The sequence below is a fragment of the Mustela nivalis genome, assembly GCF_964662115.1.
Source record: "Mustela nivalis genome assembly, chromosome: 7".
NCBI classification, from domain to species: Eukaryota; Metazoa; Chordata; class Mammalia; order Carnivora; family Mustelidae; genus Mustela; species Mustela nivalis.
In genome coordinates this window covers 93404592-93430709 of record NC_139026.1, presented here as the reverse complement: position 1 = coordinate 93430709, position 26118 = coordinate 93404592, and the positions used below count along the sequence as shown (strand labels likewise).

General features: G+C 35.0%; 1 protein-coding gene and 2 pseudogenes across 3 annotated transcripts; 1 reads left to right on the top strand and 2 right to left on the bottom strand.

The window, feature by feature from the left end:
* Positions 1-1315: 1315 nt before the first annotated feature.
* Positions 1316-2305, bottom strand: LOC309868847 (olfactory receptor 6C3-like; the record flags this gene model as incomplete). Its single annotated transcript, XM_082739015.1, has 1 exon — positions 1316-2305. One exon carries the CDS (start codon positions 2303-2305, stop codon positions 1316-1318), a length of 990 nt encoding a protein of 329 aa, XP_082595141.1.
* A 5475-nt stretch (positions 2306-7780) lies between these two features.
* LOC309868846 (olfactory receptor 6C3-like) lies at positions 7781-20628 on the bottom strand (annotated as a pseudogene). Its single transcript has 2 exons — positions 20218-20628; positions 7781-8365 (listed from the first exon to the last, which is right to left on the bottom strand). The product of its transcript is annotated as an olfactory receptor 6C3-like (transcript).
* Positions 16005-16639, top strand: LOC309869909 (large ribosomal subunit protein uL1 pseudogene; annotated as a pseudogene). Its single transcript has one exon. The product of its transcript is annotated as a large ribosomal subunit protein uL1 pseudogene (transcript).
* Positions 20629-26118: the final 5490 nt, after the last annotated feature.

The following is a 26118-nucleotide window of genomic DNA, read 5'->3' as shown; positions in this document are numbered from 1 at the left end:
AACAACCACAACCACCACCACCACCAACAAAAACAATTCCTGAAGAAATAAAGAATTCCTTGGAGAAAAGAAATTAAATGTTTGTGTTGTCAATATCCAGGCTGGACGGAATTGTTAAGAAAAATGCTTTAGAAAGAAGGAAAATAATATAGTTCACTATGTCAGAGATTTACATAATGTAAGAAAGAGCACTGCAGAAAGAAGAGTCTAAGGTAAAATAAAAAAAAATTTGTTTGTTAACTTAGGGCACTTGGCATACTCTAGGTATTATAGGCTGCTGAGAATAAGAAGGATCTAGATGGCAAGATGTTGCTTCAAGGACCTGAGGTAACACAGAAACAGAGCGAGCAAGAGATTACAAACTCCATGAAATAAGAAAATAAGGAAAGGGGCAAAATCTTTGAATTTGATCTTCTTCGAAGATTCCTGTAAAAGTGTGAGAAGGCACATCCTTGGAAAAGGTCTGAGAGGCCCCCAGAATTTTGTGGACTGAAACTAGACTGAAGGGTGATGGTCTTACTCTGTACAAATCCAGGTTTATAAGACTGTGAGAGGCTGTTGTTTTCTCAAATGTATCAACCCAAAGGTGCAAGAAACATGAAGAAACAGAGAAAATTTCTCTAATCAAATAATAAAATTTTCATTAGCAGAGTCTAGAGAAATATAAGCACATCTGACAAATTATTCAAAATAACTGTCATAAGATACTCAAGGAATTAGGAAAATGGCATGTGTTTTAGTTTTATTGCATTTGCTTCAAATCTTTAACAGGTATAAATAGTTTTTTAAGATTTTATTTATTTATCTGACAGAACAAGTGAGAGCAAGAGAAGGCCCGAGTAGACAGAGCGGTGGTCAGAGGGAGAGGGAGAAGCAGGCTCTCCGCTGAGAAGGGTCCTGATGCGGGACTCCATCTCAGGACCTGGGATCATGACCTGAATGGAAGGCAGATGCTTAACTGACTGAGCCACCCAGGTGCCCCAACTATAAATACTTAAAAAAATGGTAGAGAAAATGGAAATTCTATAAATAGTACATAATATCATGATCAATATTTACCCTGTAATATGTACTATATTTCACAAAATACAAAGCTCTACATTTCAAGTGCAAATCACAACTACTTATTACTTCTAAGAACAGAATTTAATATACAATACTTTGGGAGTGTAGATTTTTTAAATTAGCACATAATGTATTATTTGCCCCAGATATATAGGTCTGTGAATCATCAGACTTACACATTTGACAGCACACACCATAGACTATAAGAAGAAGCATATTGTTATCGATATTAGGAATTTCAGGATTTTACCTAGTTACTCTTTAGACTCTCCTTCCCTCCCACCCCGGCCCCAGGAGAAATATTTAATTTACTTGAAAAAAATACTACTTTATGGACCACATCTCTGAAGGCTTGTTTTACTTGCTGGTTTCTCAGAGTGTAAATGAAGGGGTTTAGCATAGGGGCAACAGAGGTGTTGAGAATAGCTACTCCTTTTGTCAATGATGCCTTTTCTTTTGCAGAGGGATTAGCATACATAAATATACAGCTTCCATAAGAAATGGAAATGACAATCATATGAGAGGAGCATGTGGAGAAAGCCTTTTTTCTCTGACTGGCAGATGGGAATCTCAAAATCGTTCTGATAATATACATATAAGATAAAATCACCAGTGCCAACGTGAATAGCAGAGCAACCAAAGCAAAGTAAAAACCAATCACTTCTAGGAGCCACGTATCTGAACAGGATAGTTGTAGAAGGGGAAAATAGTCACAGGCAAAGTGATCGATGACATTGGAAGCGCAGTAATCCAGCTGGAGCAGAAGCATGAGGGGTGGGAAAATGGTCAGGAACCCGCCCAGCCACGCACAGAGCACAAGCACTGTGCAGACTTTCCTGCTCATGATGGTGGTGTAATGAAGAGGCTTGCAGATGGCAACATAGCGGTCATAAGACATGGCAGTTAGAATGTAAAATTCTGTCACCCCCATGAAAATAAGGAAAAAGAGTTGGGCTATACAGTTGTTATAGGAAATAATTTTATCCCTGGTGATAATTGCTCCCAGAAATCTAGGAATACACAGAGTTGTAAATGAGATTTCTAAGAAAGAGAAGTTTCGGAGGAAGAAATACATTAGTGTCTGCAGATGAGGGTCCACCAAGGCTAGAGTGATGATAGTCAGGTTTCCAGTGACACTTAATAAGTATGTGATAAATAAGAAGAGAAAAATCACAATCTGAAGGTCAGGATCATCAGAAAGGCCTAGCAGGACAAACTCTGTGATCACTGTGTAGTTCATTCCTCTCTTGCTCTCCCTCCTTCTCTCTGTCTCCTGTTTCTTTAAAGATATCTAGATGGCAAAAGCATTAAAGGGAGGATATGAAAGGTGTAATTCATGATGATCAATATCACCATCACTGATACAATTATAAAATATATTCTATACTTCATGTTGATCTTATTTTGATTCTCTTGTTTGCATTTGGTTATAATGCATATTTGTGAGTTTTGCTTTATTACTTTTCTTATTTGAAATGTAGCAGAAGTTTGTTAATCTTCATGCAATAATCTTTCTTATGTATTTATAAGTTATACCACCACCTAAAAACAGAAATGTTCTTAATTCCATCACAAGGTAGTGAAAGAAGGCTTAAGTAACAACCTTTATACATCTTCTGACATAAGAAATCAATTAATGATTTTCTTACAAGTAATTTATCACTATTAATTATTTAATTTAATCATTAATTTTATTTTATATATTAATAATTTGGGGTATAATTTTCAAAATAGTGTGAGAATGCTGTATACATATATAGTAGCATATTATATATACTTACTGTGTGAGAGAGGTAATAGCCCTATTATTTTATTTAACAAATAAAGAATATATTCACTTACTCATTTATTGTTTTTTCTTGTAATTCCATCAATATTAATGTTTCACTAGTTTTTCATTAACTTTCATATCTTCTGTGACTTGCTAGAAATATACATACAAAAATATTTTTATTTTTGAGCTTAATGGAGCTGCACCTTTTTTAAAAAAATTTTACACTGAAGCACAAATTTGAAAAGTAACTACTTGCTTCAGATATTAGCAGTTCTGTCATCCAGATTGTTGCCCAGTGCCTATTCCATTTGAACATCCTTCTTCCTGAGCTATTAGTTTTATGAAAAAAAATCTGGTTCTCTTGTAATTCTGTCTCACACTTATCTTTTACATGAGAACAGTGATCCATAAGGATATTTCAGAAACATACAGGAAAATGTCTTCTATTTGTACTAACATACAGGCAATTCCCAGTTGTGCTGGATATCCTGTGCTATAGATTTTGATTATTAAATTTATGACAGTTATCTCCTTTATATTTTAAGAGTTAAATTTGTGCTGTGAAGAACAGAATGCAAATCATTGCTTCTCTGCCAGACTTCAGCAAAGTTCACTCTGATCAAATTTGATTCGATTTGATTAGATTTCCTTTGATGGCTCGAAGGAAACAGTTCAGGAAATAAATACAAAATGTCAGAAAACCTTAAAAAATGTGGAAATAATATGAGAGTCCTCTTCAATAATGTTAATCTAAAAACTTAGGAAAGCACTAATTAAAGAGAGGACTGAGAAGGATATAACATCATTGGTGTATGAGTGCGAATTCTTAAACTAGATTGATTTTCCTCCACTTGCACTTATAGCTCAAATTTTCCAAGTCAATTTGTTTTGACCTCAAAAGAAAGTTGTTCATTGATCTAGTGGGAACAAGACCAAGTCCAGGTCAGACTGTATATTTACAGACCACGAGGGATTCCTGGAAGCCATCCTTACATTTCTCAGTAGCCTTTTAATTCTTTTCTATAGTGAATCTCCCTTGAGAATGGTTGTGTTCATTTTTGTATTCCACAGAGGACCTAAAATGTTGACTTCTACAAAATAATTAATCCATTAATCACAATTTCTTAATATTTTGTGAATAATAAAAACTGCTGTGAAACCTTTTTTATAAAAATAAACTCAATCTAATTTATTTTTAATCATCTGGAAATATAAATCTTTCTAAATATGCCCTTTTTATTATTTATCCTTAGACTTTCTTGGTGTTGAAGCATTGAGAAACAAGGTTATTTCGTAATTCTAAGTTAAATAATAACTATTATAAGGCTCCTTTTTGGTTACATTTTTTAAAAATTCCAATATACATGTTAATTTAACCCTCAGTACAAATACGAATATTTAATTACAGTGTCAATTTGCCCATCTAATTTTTAAACTTGGCCTTTATATTTATTTGTCTTATCTTTAATGTTCTAATGAGAAATATCACCAAGTACTAATATTTTACTTATTTGAAATTCTGAATAGTGAATTATTATTGATTTTTAAATGCCACTTTTTATATGTCCCAAATATTTTGATAATAAAAATTATACTACATGTAATCAGTTAAAAGTAAGGCATACATTTGTTATATAATTATATAAACTAATAATACTCAAAATATATTAACACATAACCTTATAGTTTTGGTTTACCAATCATCCATCTATAATTTGAATGAGGAAAAAAACTAAATAATTAATAAAATTATGACATTAAAACTTACTATTAACTCATATTTTTGACATTATAGGGTTAGTTTATTTATTACAGAATGTATTTTTTTTGTTGTTGTTATTAGGAGGGGATGGATTGGGGTGCCTGGGTGGCTCAATGGGTTAAAGATTCTGCCTTCCACTGGGATCATGATCCCGGGGGTCTGGGATGGAGCCCTGCATCAGGGCTCTCTGCTCAGTGGGGAGCCTGCTTTTCCCTATCTCTCTGCCTGCCTCTCTGCCTACTTGTGATCTCAGTCTGTCAAGTAGATGAATAAAATCTTTTAAGAAAGAAAGGCAAGGATTAAAAACGAAAAAAGAGCCACTTAGTAGATTTGTGACTTTGGATGTTATTAAAATTTTTTAAGCTTCATTTTTCTTCATTTGACATGGAGTGTAAATGTAAGGAGTGTTTTGAGAATTAATTCAACTAATGTAAGTGAACACACTCTATAATTTATATGACACTAGGATATATAAATAGCTGCTTTATTTATTTTTGTTTTAGTTGGCATTAATTTCAGACTTTGGGAAGGATGCTCATGGTAGCTGTGATTTTTCAAAGACAATTTATTTCAGTGATATTTAGCACTTTTATTATTTATCTCGCTTAGTCCTTAAACACAGTTATGAAAGTTTTATTCTCTTATTCTATATCCCCATTGAAGAACTGAGGTTTGTAGAGATGGTATACCTTACACAAATTCACATAGCTAGCAAGTATCAAATATAATCCTAGGCTTTGTGAAATTAAAGTCTGTCCTCTTGAACACAATATCCATAGCCTATCTCCAAATGGCAACACACATAGCCATAGTAACTTCCTGTTCTTAACTGAAAATGAATTAATTGTTACAGTAAAACAAAATATACTGTCCTGTTTTTATACTTTTTAATATATCCAGTTGCAAATCCTAACCCCAATGTACTCCATTTAATTTGACTAAAGTTGAACTAATGAGTCAATAATAAGGCTTGAGAGACTTTCACTGCCTTCTATATGCTAGGCTTAACTGATTTTCATACAGGTTCACAACACAGATTGCCTGTAATAGTAAAATATTGGCAAATCTCATCATTGTCATCTAGGGGAACAAGCATTTCTGATAGCCTTTCTTTGCCATTGAACGATGGTGTTTTCTATCATCAATATTTTTGTCTTGTTCTTCCCATTTTTTCCCAGGACGAATATACATATTTAACTATAGAGAGTTAGAAAGAGCCAAATACATAAAAGACAAAAAGGAAATATCAGTAGGTGTGTTAAAACTTTTGGCATGGTTTTTACACAGATTTAACTTGTACAGAGTAGTTAATATGTTATGTGTTCCCTGGCTCAAGGGAAATAATTCAGTGAATCAAAATTGCCAGAAATGGGGGAACCTGGGTGTCTCAGTGGGTTAATCCTCTGCCTTTGCCTCAGGTCATGATCTCAGGGTCCTGGGATCAAGCCCTGCATCAGCATCTCCACTCAGTAGGGAGCCTGCTTCCTTCCCCTTTCTCCCTGCCTCTCTACCTATATGTGTTCTCTGTCTGTTAAATAAATAAATACAATCTTTAAAAAAATTGCCAGAACTGGAATGTGTACAAACGCTAAAGAATATAAAACATAGTAAACATTAGTATTGAAGTTGAAACAGGAAGCTTGAGAGATAGTGTCCAATGAGATAGGAGAAATAAAACCCAACAGCAAGCAACAACAACAAGCACTAAGTGTGAAGTTTGTTTCCTTTGACATTACTTTTCAGACAGAGATTAGCAACCAAATATCTTAATTCCTAATGCAGATCTCTGTTGAATGCATCTCTACTCATTGGCATGATTTTTAAACTGGTGATCTACTACCTTGTACTAAGTCAATTCATTCACTCCATTATTTTTAATCTGACTTCTAATAAGAAGTTTTGGTGTCATAATACCGCTCATATGTTTTTATTTTTTATTTTCACTCACTCTATTGCTCACCACCAACAGCAGTTGAAGAATTTCTTATTTTAGTTAATGTTCTATTTTATATGCCAAGTACAGTAATAGGAGTTAGTACCACCTCTGACTAGACCATAATCATATAGTCATGTCCAAATGAGATAGTATGAATGAAAAGCACCAGTAAAATTGTGCAAGTCCTTAGTCAAAGCTATGCAAAGTATGGAGGTCTTTAGTGAGTTTCAATTGTGTATATAATAAAGCAAATAATTTTTTGTCAGTTTGTTTTGTTTTTCGAATCAGGTTATGATACTGGCTGTTATAGCTGAAGACCTCAGGCAAATAGTACAACTTTTTTGAACATCTATTTACACACTTGTAAAGAAGAGATAATTAGTCTAATTTGCAATATACCTGTGAAGATTAAATATGATGTGGTTTAGGACATATCTAGTTCAGCATAAGGCACAATAATAATGTTCTCTATAGAATAGATTTGTATGGAATTCCCATCAAATATTCTGGTGGCATGAGTTTAATGATGACTGCCTAACTATTCACCCAGTATATATTTAAAAATAATGCAGTGGGATGCCTGCATGGCTCAGTTGGTTGGACGACTGCCTTCGGCTCAGGTCATGATCCTGGAGTCCCTGGATCGAGTCCAACATTGGGCTTTCAGCTCCATAAGGAGTCTGCTTCTCTCTCTGACCTTCTCTCTCATGCTCTCTCTCACTGTCTCTCTCTCAAATAAATAAATAAATAAATAAAAATAATGCAGATAAAGAAGGAGAGTATGTAAAAAATGGTATGTCACATGCCTTAAGTATAACTAGAAAACAGAAGACATATGACCTCAAATCATTTGTAGTAATAGAAACACTCCAGCCAACTTGCTGAATTGGAGAATTGGACAGACACTGAAGATAGTGTGCAAAAAATATGGCTGATACAGATAATTTCATATTTTTTATAACTTTAGGAAAGAAACCATGATATTAGTAAAAAATTTAAGAGTTTATTAAGACAGCATTTACTCATTCACCATTACAGTATGCAATACAATATTTTTATTATTCAGAACAATCAGAAAATAACTTATATTTTATAATAAATCAGTCAGAAAGTGGAACCTACAGACAGTTTGAAGGAAAGCCACAACATGATTATTTTCAGTTTAAAGAAAGCTTCAACAAAGTGCTCAGCCTTGCAAGCATCTCTGAGATGGATATGGGAGGATATTGTAGAAGTTGAAATTTTATTTTTTCTTTGTTGAATCTTCACGATGACATCCATTCATGTTAATATATATTTTCATTTCTTTCTCAACAACACTGTTAAGTAAGTTTTTGTAAACTTGTTTTACTTGTTGGTTCACCAGGACATAAAATAAAGGGTTCAATGTTCAGGGCGGGGGCAATTGAGGTGTTGAGAATAGATGCTCCTTTGGTCAGTGATGCTCTTTCTTTTGCTGAAGGCTTGACATACATGAATATACAGCTTCCATAAGAGATGGAAAGGACAATCAAGTGAGAGGAGCACATGGAGAAAGCCTTTTTCCTCTGACTAGCAGATGGGATTCTCAGGATGGTGCTAAGGATGCACAGGTAGGAGAGAATCACTAATGCCAAAGTGAAGAGCAGAGCGACAAAAGCAAAGTAAGAGCCAGTCATCTCCAAAAGCCATGTGTCTGAACACAAGAGTTGTAAGATGGGGAAACAGTCACAAGAGAAATAATCAATTATATCAGAACACAGAAATCTAGCTGGAGGATGAATGTGAGTGTTGGGAAAATGGTAAGAAATCCTCCTCGCCAGGACCCAAAGACAAGCAGGGTGCAGATTTTTTTGCTCTTGATGGTGATGTACTGAAGAAATTTGCAGATGGCAATATAATGATCAAAAGATATGGCAGTGAGAAGGAAAAAAATTCAGAAACACCCATGAAGATAAAGAAAAATAGTTGAGGGTCTTGATATTTATAATGATTGCCCCCCAAAATCTTGAGATAGAGACACTGGTGAATGTAATTTCTAAGAAGGAGAAATTCTACAGGAAGTAATATATAGGAGTCTTGAGATGACAGTCAATCAAGATGAGGATGATGCTGGTTAGGTTTCCAGTGACACTTAATACATAAATCACAAATAAAAAGGTATCGTTGTGGCATCTGAGATGCCTAAGGGAATGAACTCTGTAATCATTGTATTATTTCTGATGCTGCTTTTTATTTTCTTTAGGCAAAATCTACTGTTGAGAAATAAAACAAAAAGAAAAAGTAGAATAGTAAAGGAATCGAATAGTAGAGGAATAAAATAGTAAAGGAATTAAAGATTTAAATGTTCATATTTGTTTCTTTTTTTAATTTTTTTATTTAAATTCCAGTTGGTGGGATGCCTGGGTGGCTCAGTGGGTTAAGCCTCTTCCCTTGGCTCAGGTCACTATCTCAGGGTCCTGGGATTGAGTCCTGTATCGGGCTCTCTGCTCAGCGGGTAGCCTGCTTCCCCTCTCTCTCTGCCCATCTCTCTGCCTACTTGTGATCTCTCTCTCTGTCAAATAATAATAATTTGCTCCAATATACCTTCTGTCCCTCTCTTTCTTTCTTCTTCTTCTGGGATCCCAATTATTCTAATATTGGTTCATCTGATGATATTACTTTATCTCTTGATCCCCTCATGATCCAGCATTTATTTATCTCTTTTTCTCAGCTTCTTTATTCTCTATTAATTGGTCTTGTACATTACTCATTCTCTCTTCTGCCACATTTATCCTAGCAGTTAGAGCCTCCATTTATGATTGCTTCTCATTAGTAGCCTTTTTGATTTTGACTTGGTTAGATTTTAGTTCTTCTATTTCTCCAGAAAGGGATTCTCCAGTATTTTCTATGCTTTCTTCAAGCTCAGCTAGTATCTTTACATCAGTTCTGAAATCTTACTAATGCCCATATTAATTAGGTCCCTAGCAGTCAGTACTGCCTCTTGTCTTTTTTTTTTTTTCTTTTTGAGGTGAAGTTTTCCATGTTTTCATTTTATCCAAAGAAGAATAGATGAATGAGAACAAGAGAACCAACTGCTAAAAGAGTAACGACAACCCCAGAAAAATATACACTAAAGAAATCAGAAGAGACAGGAAACCAGGGGAAAAAGAAAGGGGAAAAAATAGAGTATCATCAGGCTGGTGAATAGAATAGACACACAAAACTAGATTTTGGGTGTATTTTGGTCTGTTAGAAGAAATTGCCTCCCAAAATTTTAAAAAAGGAAAAAAAAAAAATATATATATATAGTTAAACATGATGAAGGGATGCAATATGACTGTAAAGATGAAAACTGAAAAACATTTTTAAAAAAGAATTGATAAAAAGTTTATTGAGAAAAGAATTTTCTCAAAATTTTTAAATTTAAAATTGCTATTTTTTAAAAAAAATTTTTTTAAAAAGAGAGAGAATGTGATGAGGCAGAGCACTAGAATAAAGCCATATATTAGATTTATGGTATATTTTTGTCTGTTAGAAGAAATTGTATCCCAAAATTTTAAAGAAAGAAAAACATATATATACAAAAAATAAGGCTAAATACATTGAAGGGATAGTCTGTGACTGTAAAAATGTAAATTAAAAAGCTTTTAAAAAGCTTTTAAGTTAATTTCAAACATAAGATGGTTGAAAAAGGAAAGAAGAAAAATTCAAAAGAAATAGAAAAATAAAAAATGATAATTAAAGAAATTAACTTTTGAAAGACTAAAAACATGGGAAAATTTTTAGGTGTACAGTTTACGACATTAAGTACATTCACTTTGTTGTGCAATGATCACCACTATCCATCTCTAGAATTTTTTTATCATCTAAAACTGAAACTCTATACCATTAAACAACAACTCTGCATTCTCCCCTGTCCCCCAGCAGAGTTTGGTACCACTGTTCTACTTTCTGTCTGTATGAATTTGGCTATTCTAGATTCTTCTATAAGTAGAATCGTATAATATTTGTTTAAAAAAAAAAAAAAAGGAATCATGGGACAAAAGCCATGAATTTTATGTGCTATTTTCCTCTAGCACTGGAGTTTTAGAGTTCTCATTGATTGGTTAACTTGGTCTTGGCTGGATATTCTTGTTGATCTTCTTGGGGATGGTCCTGTTGCAGTGATTAACAAATGTGTTTGCCTCAGGCAGAATTGTACCTCCCTTGCCAGGGGCCAGGTTTAGTCATCTGCTCTGGTTTGGTCTTGGTAGCTTTTGTTCTCTGAGAGCTTTCAACGCATCTTTGGAAGATGAGAATGAAAATGGTGACCTCCCAATCTCTGGCCCCAGTGGACCTAAGAACTCAGGGCCCCACTCTTCAGTGAGCCCTCAGAGAAAAGCAGTCAATCACTCCTCTCTCCCTGGTCTCTGGCCGCACTCCATGATTACCCGGCCTGTGACCAAGCTTTAGTATCTCTGGCACATGGCCCTGTTTGGAGTTTCCAAACCCAGCAGACTCCTACCATGAGTTCCCATGCCATTCCTTCCTGGGGAGGAAGGGAAATCTCTTTGGATCTGTTGTTTTCTGGGTCCCTGCTTGAAGAATAGTGGCTCTACTATGCTACAGATCATGAATTAGGGTAACCCAGACCTACAGCCCACTTCTCAGCTCTGTCTTTGCAGCCAGCTTCCCCACTATGATACTTAGGAGCTCTGTCACACTCAGGCACCCCTGGTCTTTCTGTGACACCGAGGGTCTTGAGACCACACTGTCCCAATGAGGGTTCCATACCCCTCCCCACGGCCTCCCCCACATCCGACCGCTTAGCCACTGGAGTGATGTCCCTCAGCAGAGTAGGATTCTATAAGTTCTGATTTTGTGCTCTGCTGGCTTGGTGTTTGCAAATTGCCTCAGATACACTTCTCTGCATATCCTACCTTCCAGGAAGTGACCGTTTTCTGTTCACGGGATTGCTGCTATTCTTTTCCTCTATCTCCTGTTGAGTTTGTAGATGTTCAGAGTCGTTTGATAGCTATATAGATGAATTCCTGGGACCCGAGGAAATTTAGGTCTCCTACTCCTCTGCCACCTTGCTCCCAATTAATTTTATTAATTTTTTTCTTCAAAGAATGAACTCCTAGCTTCATTGATATGTTCTATTGATTTTTTTTTTTTTTGGTTCTTTGTCATTTTTTGGTTCTATGTGATTTTTTTGGTTCTACATAATTTTTTTTCTGCTCTAGTATTTATCATTTCCTTTCTTCTACTGGCATTAGGGCTCATTTGTTGTTCTTTTTCTAGCTTTTTAAAGTATGAATTTAGATTGTTTGAGTTTTTTCTTGCATCATATAGTAGGGCTGTATTGGTGTATACGTTCCTCCCAGAACCACTTTTTCTTTTCACAAGGGTTTTGGGCTAATGTGTTATCATTTTCATTTGTTTCTAGATATATATATGCAGTCATTACATCCAATGGGTTTCACATCTTAGTTTTTTTTCATTTTGCATTTAGGGCTGACTAATTTTTAGCTCTTCTATCTCTGTGGTAGTGGCCTCCCTGAAGTCTTGTATGCTTTTCTTAAGCACAAGTAATATCTTTATGATTATTGCTTTAAATTCTGGATCAGGCATATTACTTATATCTGTTTCAGTTTGATCCCTGGCCATGACCTCTTCTTGTTCTTTCTTTTGAGATGAATTCCTCCATCTTGGCTCCTAGTCTACGTCTCTTCTTCTGTGTGTTATGCAATCTTATTATGTTTTCTGCTCCTGATATTAACATATTTATGAAGAAGAATTCATATAATGTCCATGTCCAGTGCTCCAGGATGTGTCTCTGGTTGTGTGCTGTGTGGACTCTGCTCCTATGTTATGGCAGCTCTTTTCCTCAGGTCAGTCCTCTGCAGTGTTTCTCCTTGTATCCAGTAGGGAGTGTTTGGACCTTTGCCAGAGTGTGGTTGAGTTTTAACCAAGTGTCTTCTGGTCTGCTTGCTAAAAGATACCTGACTCTATTTCCACTAGAGCTGAAGCCTTGCAGAATTCTAGTCAGTAGATGTGCTGTGTGCAGGGGTTTGTGCTAGTCTGAGGGCCCACCAAGCTGGTCCTAATGACCTACATTGGTTCTTTGGGAAAGGGTCTTTCCAGTCTGGGACTAATACTGTCATCTAAGATCATTTTAAGAAATGCTTATCTGTCCAGACGCCTGTCCAAGTCTGTAATGTCTCATTTGTTCTCTAGATCCTTCTGAGGTTTCAGAGTTTTCAAAGGGAATAATATCTACTCCTAATTACCAATTAATTTAATATGTTAATGAGCTTGCTAAAATTCTTTACCTACAAAATTTCTGGGAGGGAATTATTCCACTTTCCATCATCTGTCCTTTTTGTGGTCATAAGATACTGATTCTTTTTGGCTGTATATGCTGGATGCTAACTTTCACTCTAAAAAATTTATATTGGGCAAAACTGAAGCATAAAGTAGATCTTCTCAGTGTTAAGACACATGAAATAAAGTGTTTTAAATTTTGTACAGGAATGATTACATGATGTCCTCATATTGACTATATTAAAGTAATCATTAAAAGATATTTAGATAAGAACATAAAACCATCATGTGGTCCTATCAGTCACCAATTAATGTTATAATGAACAAAAATGTATGAAACTCTTACTAAATTGTAGCAGTTTTAAGAATGTCTTCATTTATGTATTTTATATAAATTGTGTGGCTTAATTTTATTCACATATACCATTGAGCATAATTGAGATTACTTGTATAAAGCATAAATTTACCCTATTAAAGCAAACATATATTCCTGAAAGAAAGTATTAAAGACATATTTTGTGGTAACTATGACTGGTTTAGGCAAGGTCACTTTTAATGGCTTCTTTAATTTGTTTAAACATAAGTGCTTTTTCAAGTGTCTTTGCAATCTGTCCTCTGCCATCTTGTATTTATAAACAAATACTTGAAATATTGAAAATAAAAAATAATTCCAGGAACTTCTCTATAATTTCATACAAAGGGCATAGATAAACTCATTTCTACACCTTAACCCAACTTTCACTAAGGATCGAAGGTCCCAAATTACCCTATGATTTGTCACTTAAAGAGGTATTATTTTAACACATAAAATGAAGCCAGTTATATAAGGGTTAATACAATGTCTTTCCAAGCTTGTTGGGCAAGATGATATGATCTTAGTAATGTTAATGATTCAGGCTAGCCATAATTTTATCTGCTTTCTTAACAATGGATGCAGGGGATTAGCTGAATGGATAAACAAAAGGTACCATAGAGTTTTGTGTGCTCAAGACACCAGCATTAACCTAGAGTCCAAATTAGGACATAATTTAAATATAATATTTCAGCGATAATGGCCTGAAATCAGAGCAGAAAAATAATAGAAGAGTTTAAATTTCTATAATAGTCCATAACTGCACAAGGATAAGAAACTTAACAGTTGGGTAACACAGAATAACAATTTCTCAATAGCAACAGATTCATTTGTGAACAAGTGAATTTTTTTCTCTAATCTTAGGGAAAATATGAAAAATTCATTGTGTTGGTTTAGACTGGGGCTGAGGTCTCTATCCTTCTACACCATAAGAGATGTCAGGCTTGCCTTTATGCTTTGTATCTTCCCACTGAATTGTGACATAGAACACCTGACCATGATTAGAGTCATTACCATTTATCCATTCAATAATAGCTTCTTAGATGTTTATTACGTGTTGGGCTAAGCTTCGTTTTGGAGAATACAGAGATGCTAGCGACAGCTGTATGTGTAATTTTCTTCTTACAGCAAAGGGTGAGAATTCTACATTATTTTAGAAATCTCAGATTCTTTTTTTCGTATCTGATAGAAACAACAAACACTCCACTCCACTCATCTTCTTGTTCACTGTAATGATCTGAGAAGACATCTATAATATTTAATTTATATTCATTTTTAAGACATATTTATTTCCTACTGAAACCAGGATGCAGAGGAGTAAGTGCCCCTTGCTCTGGGGTTCCAAAGAGACCAGGTTTGGCCACTCACTGCTGACAAAATACAACGGCAAAGAAATGCATGGTGGTGAAACAGGAAAGGAATTTATTTCAGTGACACTAACACCAGGAAGACAGTGGACTAACATCTCAAAGACTCTGTCCAAAGTGCCAAAGTCCTCCCAGACTTAACAAGGGAGATGTGGGAAATGTGAGCTGGTAGGGGAAGGCAGGCAGTAATTGAAATTGATCATTGTCTTGGAGATATTCTTGTGGAGTCTTGCTGACTGCACAGTTCTTATGGCTTGAGAGGTTAATTTCAGTTCCCATCGTAGAAAACCCAGTCATAGAAAATTATTCAAACAAGGTATCAGAGGAGAACAATAATAATTTCAAGAAGGGGATATCAACAATTTAGAAAGGAATAGGCTTTTTGAGATCTCCATCCTTTTGTTGATTAATTTAACAAATATTTTAGTAAGTGACAGCACTATGGTAAGCCCTTTGGTAGGCAATAATGAACAAAGTATCCCATTTTCTAGCAAAATGTTCATAGTCTGTGAAGATCTAGCATCGAGAAAGATGACATTCCAGTATATGGTGAAACTTCTAATCATATCGATAAGCATACTGTACCATGAGGCTCATGTCCTATTTGACTACAAATTGCAGCAATACAAAACCAATTTTATAGATGGAGGAAAGAGGGCAATGAGAATTTCAGGACTTTAGCATTGGAGATCTACCATCAGACAGAGTGGTATAGGGCATGATGAACACCAAAGAGATCTGATTATTTAAGTATACAAAGACTTACTGTGACTCAAATCAGACTGATGGAGAATGACTAAGTATTATCTATCAGTGAGAGAATCTTTGTTAATCCCATATTCTATGGTTATGGCTGCAGTTGTTGTTGTGGATAACTCAGTGCTCAATCCAAAAATGACAGAAACTCTTGCCAACGAGAAATGATATTATCAAACTGGCATATGTTGCATCTGAGATTACCAGTGGAAGAGGTTGGGATTCTAAGCTTCTTTAGTGAAAGCAATTTTCTGCATGAAAGTTTAGGGATTTAAGTTTAATTCCAAGAGAGTAGTTGTCTTCTGAATTTTAATTTCCTAAGATATTTCGGAGAGAAATCCCCAAAAGCCAAAACTGGCATTTTAGATGAACTTATTTAGTACTCTTGTGAAGGAAGTGCTTTTGTGGAAAAAATAGCATCCTATTCTGACATTCCAAGATTTTTTGGTATATGTTCATGTTGCAAGATTTCTCACCTCCCCCAGCAATTGTTACAATGGCTTCTTTGTGGGGAACAGCTTAGATCTGAATCACTGTTCAGATGCATATTGGCCATATATACATTATTTGTTTCCTATTAATATCTGTCTCTTTCTTTAAAAGGAGGAGAAAGCATATTCATTAAAGGGATTGTTAATATCTTGTGGGGGGTAAGCAAAATGTTAAACAGAGTTTAAAACATATAATGTTGCTCTTTTCATCTTGTTATTGTGTCATGAGGCACCATGAGCAGCAAAGTCTCCAAGTGACACTTTGTACTGGTGGTGTGGGAAGTCCTGAATGGTAATCAGTGCCAGTGTCAGAAGTTTCTGGAGCTGCAGATCAGCTTGAAGAACTATAGCCCACAGAAGGACAAATGCTTCTCAGACATATTAGGCTCAAGTCCACTCCCTGCCCCAAGTTTTTGGGGACCAGCAACACTGTGATGAGTCCAAGGTTGTGGATATTCCCCACATGGACACTGAGACACTGAAGAAACTCAACAAGAATTAAAAAAAAAAATAGTCAAGAAGATGAGCAACAAGTGTGATGCCTTATTGGCTTCAGAATCTCTGATCAAGCAGATTCTACAAGCTTGGGGTCCAGGCCTGAATAAAGCTGGCAATTTCCCTTCCATGCTGACCCACAATGAGAACATGGGGCCCAAAGTAAATGAAGTAAAGTCCACAGTCCAATTCCAGATGAAGAAGTTGCTATGTCTGGCAGTGACTTTGGTCACATGAAGATGGCAGATGATGAGCTTGTGTGCAACATCCACTTAGCTGTCAATTTCCAGGTGTTGTTGCTTAAGAAGAATTGACAGGAGGTCTGAACTTTATACATCAAAAGCATCATGGGCAAGCCCCAGCACCTGTACTAAGGGACATCTCGATAAACTTCAGTGCTAACATTTAAAAAAAGAAAAAAAAGAAAGAAAGAAAGAAAGAAAGAAAGAAAGAAAGAAAGAAAGAAAGGTAATATTCATATGAGAATATGAATATGAACCATATGAATATGAACCATATGAATATGGTTTTATAACATAATTTTTTTCTGTGCATAATGAATTGAGTCAATAAAATCAGCTTCTCATGGAAAGCATAAAAGAGAAGTAATGACTCCTTTCAGTTTTCTCTTTCTCGCCACATTATTCCCATTCACTTCGCTCACTTTAATACCTGCCATTTGCAATCATTATTCTCTTTGCCCAGGATATTCATTTATTAATATTTTTTACTTTTGTTTGGAATTCTTATTGCATTATTGCAAATGCTGTGAGCAGTCCTATATTTTATATTCATATGGCCCTGGGTATATGTTTTTATAAAAGATTAATAATCCCATACCTAAATGTCTACCTTTTTATCTGTTGCTCAAAATCTTATAAGGTGGTGATGGTCTAGTCTAATAATCCAAATGGATAGTGCATGCCTGCAATGTAGTTGCTTTCAAAGTCTTTTCAGAAATAACCTCTGAATGATTTTCCCTACAAGAATTAGGAGGAAATTATAAGAGACCCTTAATCTCAGGAAAGAAATTGAGGTTTGCTGGGGAGTGGGGAGGGAGGCGTAGGGTGTCTGGATGGTTGACATTGGGGAACGGTATGTGCTAGGGTGAGTGCTGTAAATTGTGTTAGACTGGTGATTCACAGACCTGTACCCCTGAAGCAAATAATGCATTATATATATATTAAAAAAAAAATGCGACCACAAAGGCAAAGAAGACACAGAATGTGAAGAGCTGAAAAAAATCTTGATCATTTGTTCCTATAAAGCATTAAAAAGTACAATAGGTAAGAAAAAAAAAGAGGAAGAAATTATATTTGTGAGTTTCCTCATCTATAATTATAATATATTATATATAATTATATATAATTTTAAGAAGCTGTTAATATCCACATAATAGGTATTAAATATAGTTATTGGTTTTTCCTTTAGTTTACATAGTTTGTGCATGAACTTAATTTGTCAAATACATCACAGTGTTTCCTAATGTAAATAGATAAATGCCTGAAAAAGTCTTAGAAATCTTGACTGTGGTCATTGATATAAATTCCTTCAAAATAGATCTGAGATAGTAGTCGATATGGTGTGGTAGCAGGTTAAACGAAGTGTAAGAAGAATGTATGATCCACAATGCAGTAATGAGGGTAAAGTGAACCTTGCTGGAGAGTCTTGGAGACTATCATACTCCTATTCTCAAAAACCCTTCTTACAGGGGCACGAGGTTGGCTCAGTAGTTAAGTGTCTGCTTTCCATTCAGATCATGTTTCCAGGGCCTGGGATTGAGCCCCACATCAGGCTCCCTGCTTGGTGGGAAACCTGCTTCTCCCTCTTCCACTTCCCCTGCTTGTGTTCCCTCTTTCACTGTGTCTAACTCTGTCAAATAAATGAATAAATATTTTAAAAAAATTCTTAGGAGACAGTGTGACTTTATTTTTTTAAACAGATGTGATAATGACCAAGAAAATTAAGATAATACCCAAAGCAGACAAGGTTTGTCTTACGCATGTGACTTTAGGGTTAAAAAGAATCGAGGTTTAGCAACTATTGTGAAACTGACACTAATTGTGCTAAGGCAGGAAAACTGACATTTTCTTTGACAATGATAACATTACCTGGCCGATAGGCTTCTCGTGCTTAAGGTGCTGCATTGATCAAGTTAAATTTTAATTTCATGTTGTTTTTCTCCCCCACTAGAATCTGAGATAAGTTAGAGCAAGAATCCTCCTTCTCATCACTGAATCCCCAAAGCTTGCCATAAGTAAGAAAAGCCGGAATGAATTCATTAAACATTACAAAGTCCTTTAATGTAATAATCCTAATATTGAACATGAGCTTTTATTCATAATTTACTACAAGTGAAAGTCAGGGTGAAGATGAAAGTAACCCAACTAGTCTGGGTTTTGAGATGAAAGGAAAGTGATTGAAATGCCAGTTCTGAAAGCTGCAATCTCTGTACATTGAAATTTCAACCTCAATTTCATCATGTTCATTCACCTATAAATCAGAAGCAATAATGTTTGCTTTCTAAGAAGTTTTGTAAAATAAATACTGCATGTGATTTGCTTAATACAGAGTAGAGCGTGTAGAATATTATCAGTAGATGTTATTTCTCTTCCGTACTTCCCAAAACCCTAACGTCAGTTCTAGATGCCACAAATAAAGCTCGGTTCTCCAGAAAGGTGAACTTCAAGTGATTTATCATAGTTTCATCCATTTTATATATCTGGTGTGTTTTTACATTGTCTGCTCTTTGCCTATTTTTTAATTTTTACTAAGAGAGATTAGTAATTAATAACACCCCATGAAATTGTTGGCAGGATTAAATGAGTCAAAACAAAGAAAACAATAGCTTTAGAAGGTAGGAATTGCTGAAAACTTTTGTTATCTTCTACCCCCTTCTAGCTCCTTTCTCTTCCTCCTCATTAGCATCTTAATTATTATAAATGATATAAATATTTTTAGTATGTATGAGTCTCTAATCTTTTAATATTTTGAAGTACAAATTTGGATTTTATTCCTAGTCCTCTGGTGATTGTGTTTACTTGATTTCATGGAAATGACAAAGTGAATCAGTTTTCTAATAACATTCATTTCTATTACTGGGTAAGAATGAAAAGTTCAGAAATCCATATCAATCCTGACACTCTTTCCATCAAAGTAAATGCCCAGTTTCTCTTCAAAGGCAAACCACTACCATTCAAAATCACAATCATTAACCCAGATGCTTTAATGCATTGAACCCAGAATTTACAGAAAATTCTGAAACAATATTCAGTTCCTCAAATGTATTGAGGTCAAGGATTGGAAAGTTTAATATGGGAGTGGAAAAATGGTGAAAATACATAACGCTAGTAAAGAAAAGGGAGTTTTGAGAAAGTGTGAATTTTAGTATTTACAAGAACATCATACTTTTAATGCTCCTTATACTTTCATTTACTGGAGAAAAGCATAACCTTTTGGATAGTGTCTTTAAAGGCCTTCTTTAGTTGCTGGTTCCTGAGAGTATATATAAATGGATTCATCATAGGAACAACAGAAGTATTCAGAAGAGCCACTCCTTTGATCAATGATGTCTTTTCTTTTGCAGAAGGGTTGGCATACATGAATATGCAGCTTCCATAAGAGATGGAAATGACAATCATGTGTGAGGAACATATAGAAAATGCCCTTTTTTCTCTGACTGGCAGAGGAAAGTTTCAGAATTGTTCTAATGATGACATGTAGGACAAAATTATTAATGCCAGAGTGAAAAGCAGAATCACTATGGCAGAGTAAAAACCGATCACTTCTAAGAGCCATGTGTCTGAGCAAGATAATTGCAAGAGGGGAAAATAATCACAAGCACAGTGATCAGTGGCATTGGAGCCACAGTAATCTAACTGGAGAAAAAGAATAGTGGGAAGATATTTAAGAATGCTGCCAGTCAAGCACAAAAGACAAGTAAAATGCAGACTCTTTTGTTCATGATGGTGGTATAATGCAAGGGTTTACAGATGGCAACATAGCGGTCATAGGACATGGCAGTTAGAAGGTAAAACTCAGTTATTCCCATGAAGATGAAGAAAAACAACTGAGCTGTACAATTATTGTATGAGATCGTCTTGTCTCTGGTGATAATTGTGCCCAGAAATCTAGGAATACAGACAGTTGTAAAGGATATTTCTAATACAGAGAAGTTCCTGAGGAAGAAATACATGGGGGTCTGCAGATGGGAGTCAGTCAAGGTGAGAGTGATGATGGTCAAATTACCAGTGACGCTTAATATATATGTGATGATTAAGAAGAGAAAAATCATAATCTGAAGCTGTGGGTCATCTGATAGCCCTAGAAGAATGATTTCTGTGGGTACTGTGTGGTTTTTCATGGCCAATCCTTTCTTTCCCCCTTTAGAGCAGAAACTGTGTGTTCCCCTATAGGACATAAAAAGTTAAAACAGGATTGAGGTTAGAGTACAGAATCTTAAAAATATCCACAGTGATGAATAATCTATGAAACCCAAAAACAAATGTTTTCCTTCAGCAACTCTCCAAATTCTACTGGATCTCACATTCAAGTAATACATATTATTTGAAGTTAAATACTGACTTTCTTTTGTTGAAAATGCACTGTCATGGGCCATGAATAAAAAAAAAAAAAATCTTATGCTAACATTTAAGCAGAAGCTACTTATTTTAATGTTTTTAAAAATAATATTCTAATTATTCCTGAAAACATTTAGCTCCTTTTTTATAAACATGAAAATACTCTAATTGACATTTTTCTTTTCCTCAATATTATAAAAACTAATCTGGATTATGGATAATCTAAATACAGGGTTTCAAATCTCACGGGAGTTATTTAGGCCTACCTCCACATTTTATATTTGGAGACCTACATTGTTTAGGAAACTTTCACAAGGTTAAACAATTAGTAACCATAGTAATCATCTCACTGTAGAATGTGCATGTTTATCCATGGGAATGTTTTGTTGGCATTCTCTCATAAAATTACTTTCTTAAAGGTTTGGTTGATGCTATAACACTCATCATTTTTTTTTTTTTTTGCTTTATTGATAAAAAGATCAGAAGGACAATAGGGTAACCTTCTATTAGTAAATTAAATAGTTGCTAGAGTAGTTGAAATCATTCAATGCATAATCCTTTTCTTTTCCTTTTTTTTTTTTTTTTTTTTTTGTCGTTTACAATACCGCTATGGAAAATGAACAAGTGGATGGTCAAAATAACATCAACTTGGAGGCAGATATTCTTTCCAATTTTAAAGTAATCTTGTTTTTGTGACTGAGTACATGTTTAAATTAGAAAAAAAATGAACAACCCAATATTTATTTCTGTGTTCCTACTTTAGGATTTTATTAATAGTCTCTTGTTAGTAAGCAATTATTTAATTTTTTAGAAGATTTTATTTATTTGACAGACAGAGATCACAAGTAGGCAGAGAGGCAGGAAGAGGGAGGGGGAAGGAGGCTCCCCACCGAGCCGAGAACCCGATGCGCGGCTTGATACCTGGACCCTGGGAATACAACATGAGCAGAAGGCAGAGGCTTTAACTCACTGAGCCACCCAGGCACCCTAGCAATTATTTAATTTTTAATATTATAATGGTTGTAAATCCACAAACATATATGCAAACATGATCTTTAAAACAGTTAAGTAAAATGAAGATTCCATATATTATATTGAAGAATAAATAATTTACTTACTTCCTGATTCTTTTTGATGACCTAGTCTCAAATATTATCATCTGATTTGCTGAAACATATACACAATTTCAGAGCTGGTAAATCGAATTAGCAAAATATTTGGTTTCTACTGTGCTCTCAAAAGAAGTGTGTTGATTTTACTTTTTCATGGTTCTTCGGGATTATAATTCTCTTTGACTCATGGTATCCTTATTCCTGATACCATAAAATGCTGACAACATTTTATTATAATTCAACTCATTCTTGCTTTTCATGTCTCTCTCAAACTCCACATGCAAATTCAGTTACACCTTGGTTGACTACTAATTTTCCATTGGCCTCTTTTCATATAATACAAAGCACTTTTTTAATTTTCTTTTCTTTTTCTTTTTTTTTTTATTTTTACCCAGGTGAGAGATTGCTCATCACCATCAATCTGGATTGGGAAGGAGTGTGCATTGCATTTACTTTGGTGCCTGATGGGCCCAGTAATGCATGAAATGTAATTTTACAACGACCTTGTTTAGGCTAACTGAGCTAATTTGCCCAAGCCTTTATCCCATGCTCAGCACAGCATACAAATATGCAGTTGGCCCTAAATGATAGTTTTCCTAAGTGTGTTGCTGCAAAGCACTCTTTATTCAACCATTTTTTCTTTCTATTCATGCAAACATTTAAAATCAATATTTGTAATTCTATGATCATACATCTATAAAACCTAAGTAATATTTTCCTTAAGTTCATGGACTGCTATATTTTCCTGCAAACACTGTTTTGAGAAACAGAAAATATGGAATGTTCTTCTCTATGTCTGACAAACAAATGGAACTGGACTTATTTTATCTGCGTATTTTTGTTGGCCTGGGGGAATTCATTAAGTAAATAGATTGCCAAGAAGAATCATTAAAGACAGAGGTGAATCCTTTTTATAAAGAAGTACAAAGAGCAAAATAACAAATATACAAATGGCAAGATCCTAAGTATGGGAAAACTTGATTTAGAATTTCACACTTCTATTGCTTCTCGGCCTTTTGGCTAAGATCAAGTGTAGAATTTCACTCTTCTGTGATTGCATAAGGAATCCACATTTTTCTTCCAGAAACTGGACTTGTCTTCAGTATAATTAGTGTGCTGATATCTCTTGAATTTTGGCAACCTAGAGAAGAATTCTTTATCAAGATGAAATGGTGGAAAACACTGCTGTGGATTTCTAGTATGACTGATTGTCTTCTGAAATGGACAACCTCTTAAAGACTGATGAGGAGGTTTATACCTATATTGACCCTTTGAATTTAAGGAAGCCATTCCCAAGCCCCTCCCTAATGTGGCTTTAGCCTTTGACGACTTTCTTCACTGTGTTATTTACTTCCATTAAACAGTTATTTATATTTGTGCATATGACTTCTTCTCATATTGACAATATTATGAATCAATAAAATAAATATCTGGAAATCTGGCATTGGATATTTTGACTTGTTTATTTCCACATTCCTTCAATCAGAGACATCATTTTTATTACTAGAAGAGTAAAGTAGTATAGAAATATAGAGGTGCCTCGGTGGCTCAGTGGCTTTGGCCTCTGCCTTCAGCTCAGGTCATGATCTCAGGATTCTGGAATCAAGCCCCACATCAGGCTCTCTGCTCAGCAGAGACAATACGTAGATGCTGATATGTGTAGAATTTATAACTGCTACACATTAAAATAGGCGTTGAAAATATTTATTCAAGATATTTCAGTGGAATTGGTGAAACTGATTCTCTACTTGTGAAAATTCTATTCCTTTGCCTTTAGTTTTGTATTCAAATAGCAATTATTTTTATATTTTATTCAGAGCTTTTATTGATTACCAGGCACTGACCATAAAATTATCTCATTTTTTCAAACAGGCAGACAATACAAAACCATCTGAGGTCAGTGCTATTCTTATTCAGGTAAAGAGTCTGAGGCAGAAAGAAGTTAAAGTATCTGATGTCCACCATTTGTGTGTTTGGAGCAATACAATCTTCAGTGACTCACAGGGAAAGGGAATGAATTTCTATCTCACAAAGCACAGTACTTCATGAAATATCCTATTAGACATGTTTCTTCTCCATGCCTTTTCTCAAGCTCCTAGATACTGAATTGTCTCTCTCTTTCCTCCTTGATCAATCACCCTCTCACTCTCTAACTTTCTACCCTTACTGCTTTATTCCTAGTTCCTAATAGCTGTCTAGCTTTTCTCAAGGCCTTGGAATAATTCACTTTTAATGAAGACTGATTACACCTGTTACCCTCCTATCCACAAGCTAGTAGGCATCTGCTTTTTAATAATTTGTCAATTTATTGTATTCTGAAGTTGATGAGTGACTATGTTTTAGGTCAATGAAACATCGTTCAAGCTACCAGGTTTCACTCTCCTCAGAGAGTGGAGGATGGATTTTAATTACAAATAGTGGTTTGCTGTAACATGTTCTAAATCAAAAGATAAAATTTATTAAATCAAATGGCTAAAGGATCCAAATCTTTTAAGACTTTCTCTAAGACCTTAACTGGCATCGTATTACTGAATATTTTCAGTATGTATTACTAATCATCTTCAGTGATATACTATCATGCTTTATAGGGAAGCCTCTCCACAAGATGTCTGGATGGCCTTTTACTTACTGACTACCATGATTTTATTGAGATATTATTTTATAAATAGAATTTTTAATCTCAGAAGTGTATCGATTGACAGATGTTGTTGGACCTGATAAGTTTCTAGGTGTAACCCATATAGTTAAGAGAATCTTTTTTGTGTGTAAAAAAAATAAGGGTTTGCATCATGGAAGTTCCTACCATTAGAAAGTTCCAATGCCAACCTTAACAAGAATTGTTTTCAATAACTTCAATACGCATCAGATAAATTGATTTTTGCATAGTTGTCAAAAGTCCTAATGTAAAATAAAAGAGGAAAATGAACACCAAATGTCTTAGAAAATACTCAGTTAATTATTCCTTTGTCATACAAAATGTCTAGTTATGATAAAATGCACATTTTATTCAATCACTGTTTTAAAAGCTAATTCAGTGTTATGTACATTATTACATGTGTTTATGTTGGGTAAAATATTTAGTCAGAGCAGTAGCATTGCAACCATTCTAAATTATTCAAATGTATTTATATATTAAAACATGTTTATCAAAAACCCACTACGTGGTAGATGCCAGTTCTAAGGGAAGAGTATTAGTGACTTCTGGTAAAAGTCTAACAACGGCTTCTCAGGGGGTGGAGGTGAGGGGCTGATCTGTAGAGCTGATCCTGTTCCAGGAAGTGAACTCTCTCACATGGCAGGTTTCAAGCTACTGATGTGGGCTTTCTGAATGCAGAATTGAGAAGACACAGCACAACTGGCTTTTGGGAAGCATCTAGTCAGGCCCTGCACCCTTCTGTGTGGATGACAGCATTTTGTCTGCAGGGGAGTTGGAGATCTCTGCTCTCCTGGGCTGAGGGATGTGAGAGAAAACAGACAATAAGCAATGAACATAATTAATTCCTAAATTATAGGGTCCTTTATAAATTAATAACTGTTTTGTAAAGAAAGAGAAAACTGAAAAACGTTGGAAGTGGGGGGCTACTATAATTGTATGTAGAGAAATTGGGGAGGACTTATTGAGATGACATGCATATATCTGGAAGAGGAGTGTTGTCTGGTTTAAATACAATCTAGTGTGAATGCACTAAGGCCTTAGGAGGAAACATCATATGATTTGCTAAGAAAGATTGATTTTTTTCTTCCTTTCCAATATTAGTAAATGTATTGGTGCTTGTCCTGCTAGTCTCCTGGATAGAACATCCAGTATAGTACTGAATAAACACAATGATAGTGAGCTTGTAACTGAATTTTGTTAAAATGATTTTTCTATGAACAAAGTATATAATGAAACAAATAAGGTTTTGCATCATTTGCACTTAAATGAATTGTGTTTGTAAGATATTATATCAAAAGAGCCAAAAAAGGTATCAGAAACTTATTATCTTAGGTGTTGATTATCAAAAAGAGCAGTTTAAAGTCAAGCATTTAAATACACTACTAACAGGCACCTTGGTACCTCAGAGGGTTAAGCCTCTGCCTTCAGCTCAGGTCATGATCTCAGTCAATTAGAATTGAGCCCCATGTGGTGCTCAGCAGGGAGCCTGCTTACCCCCCTTCTCT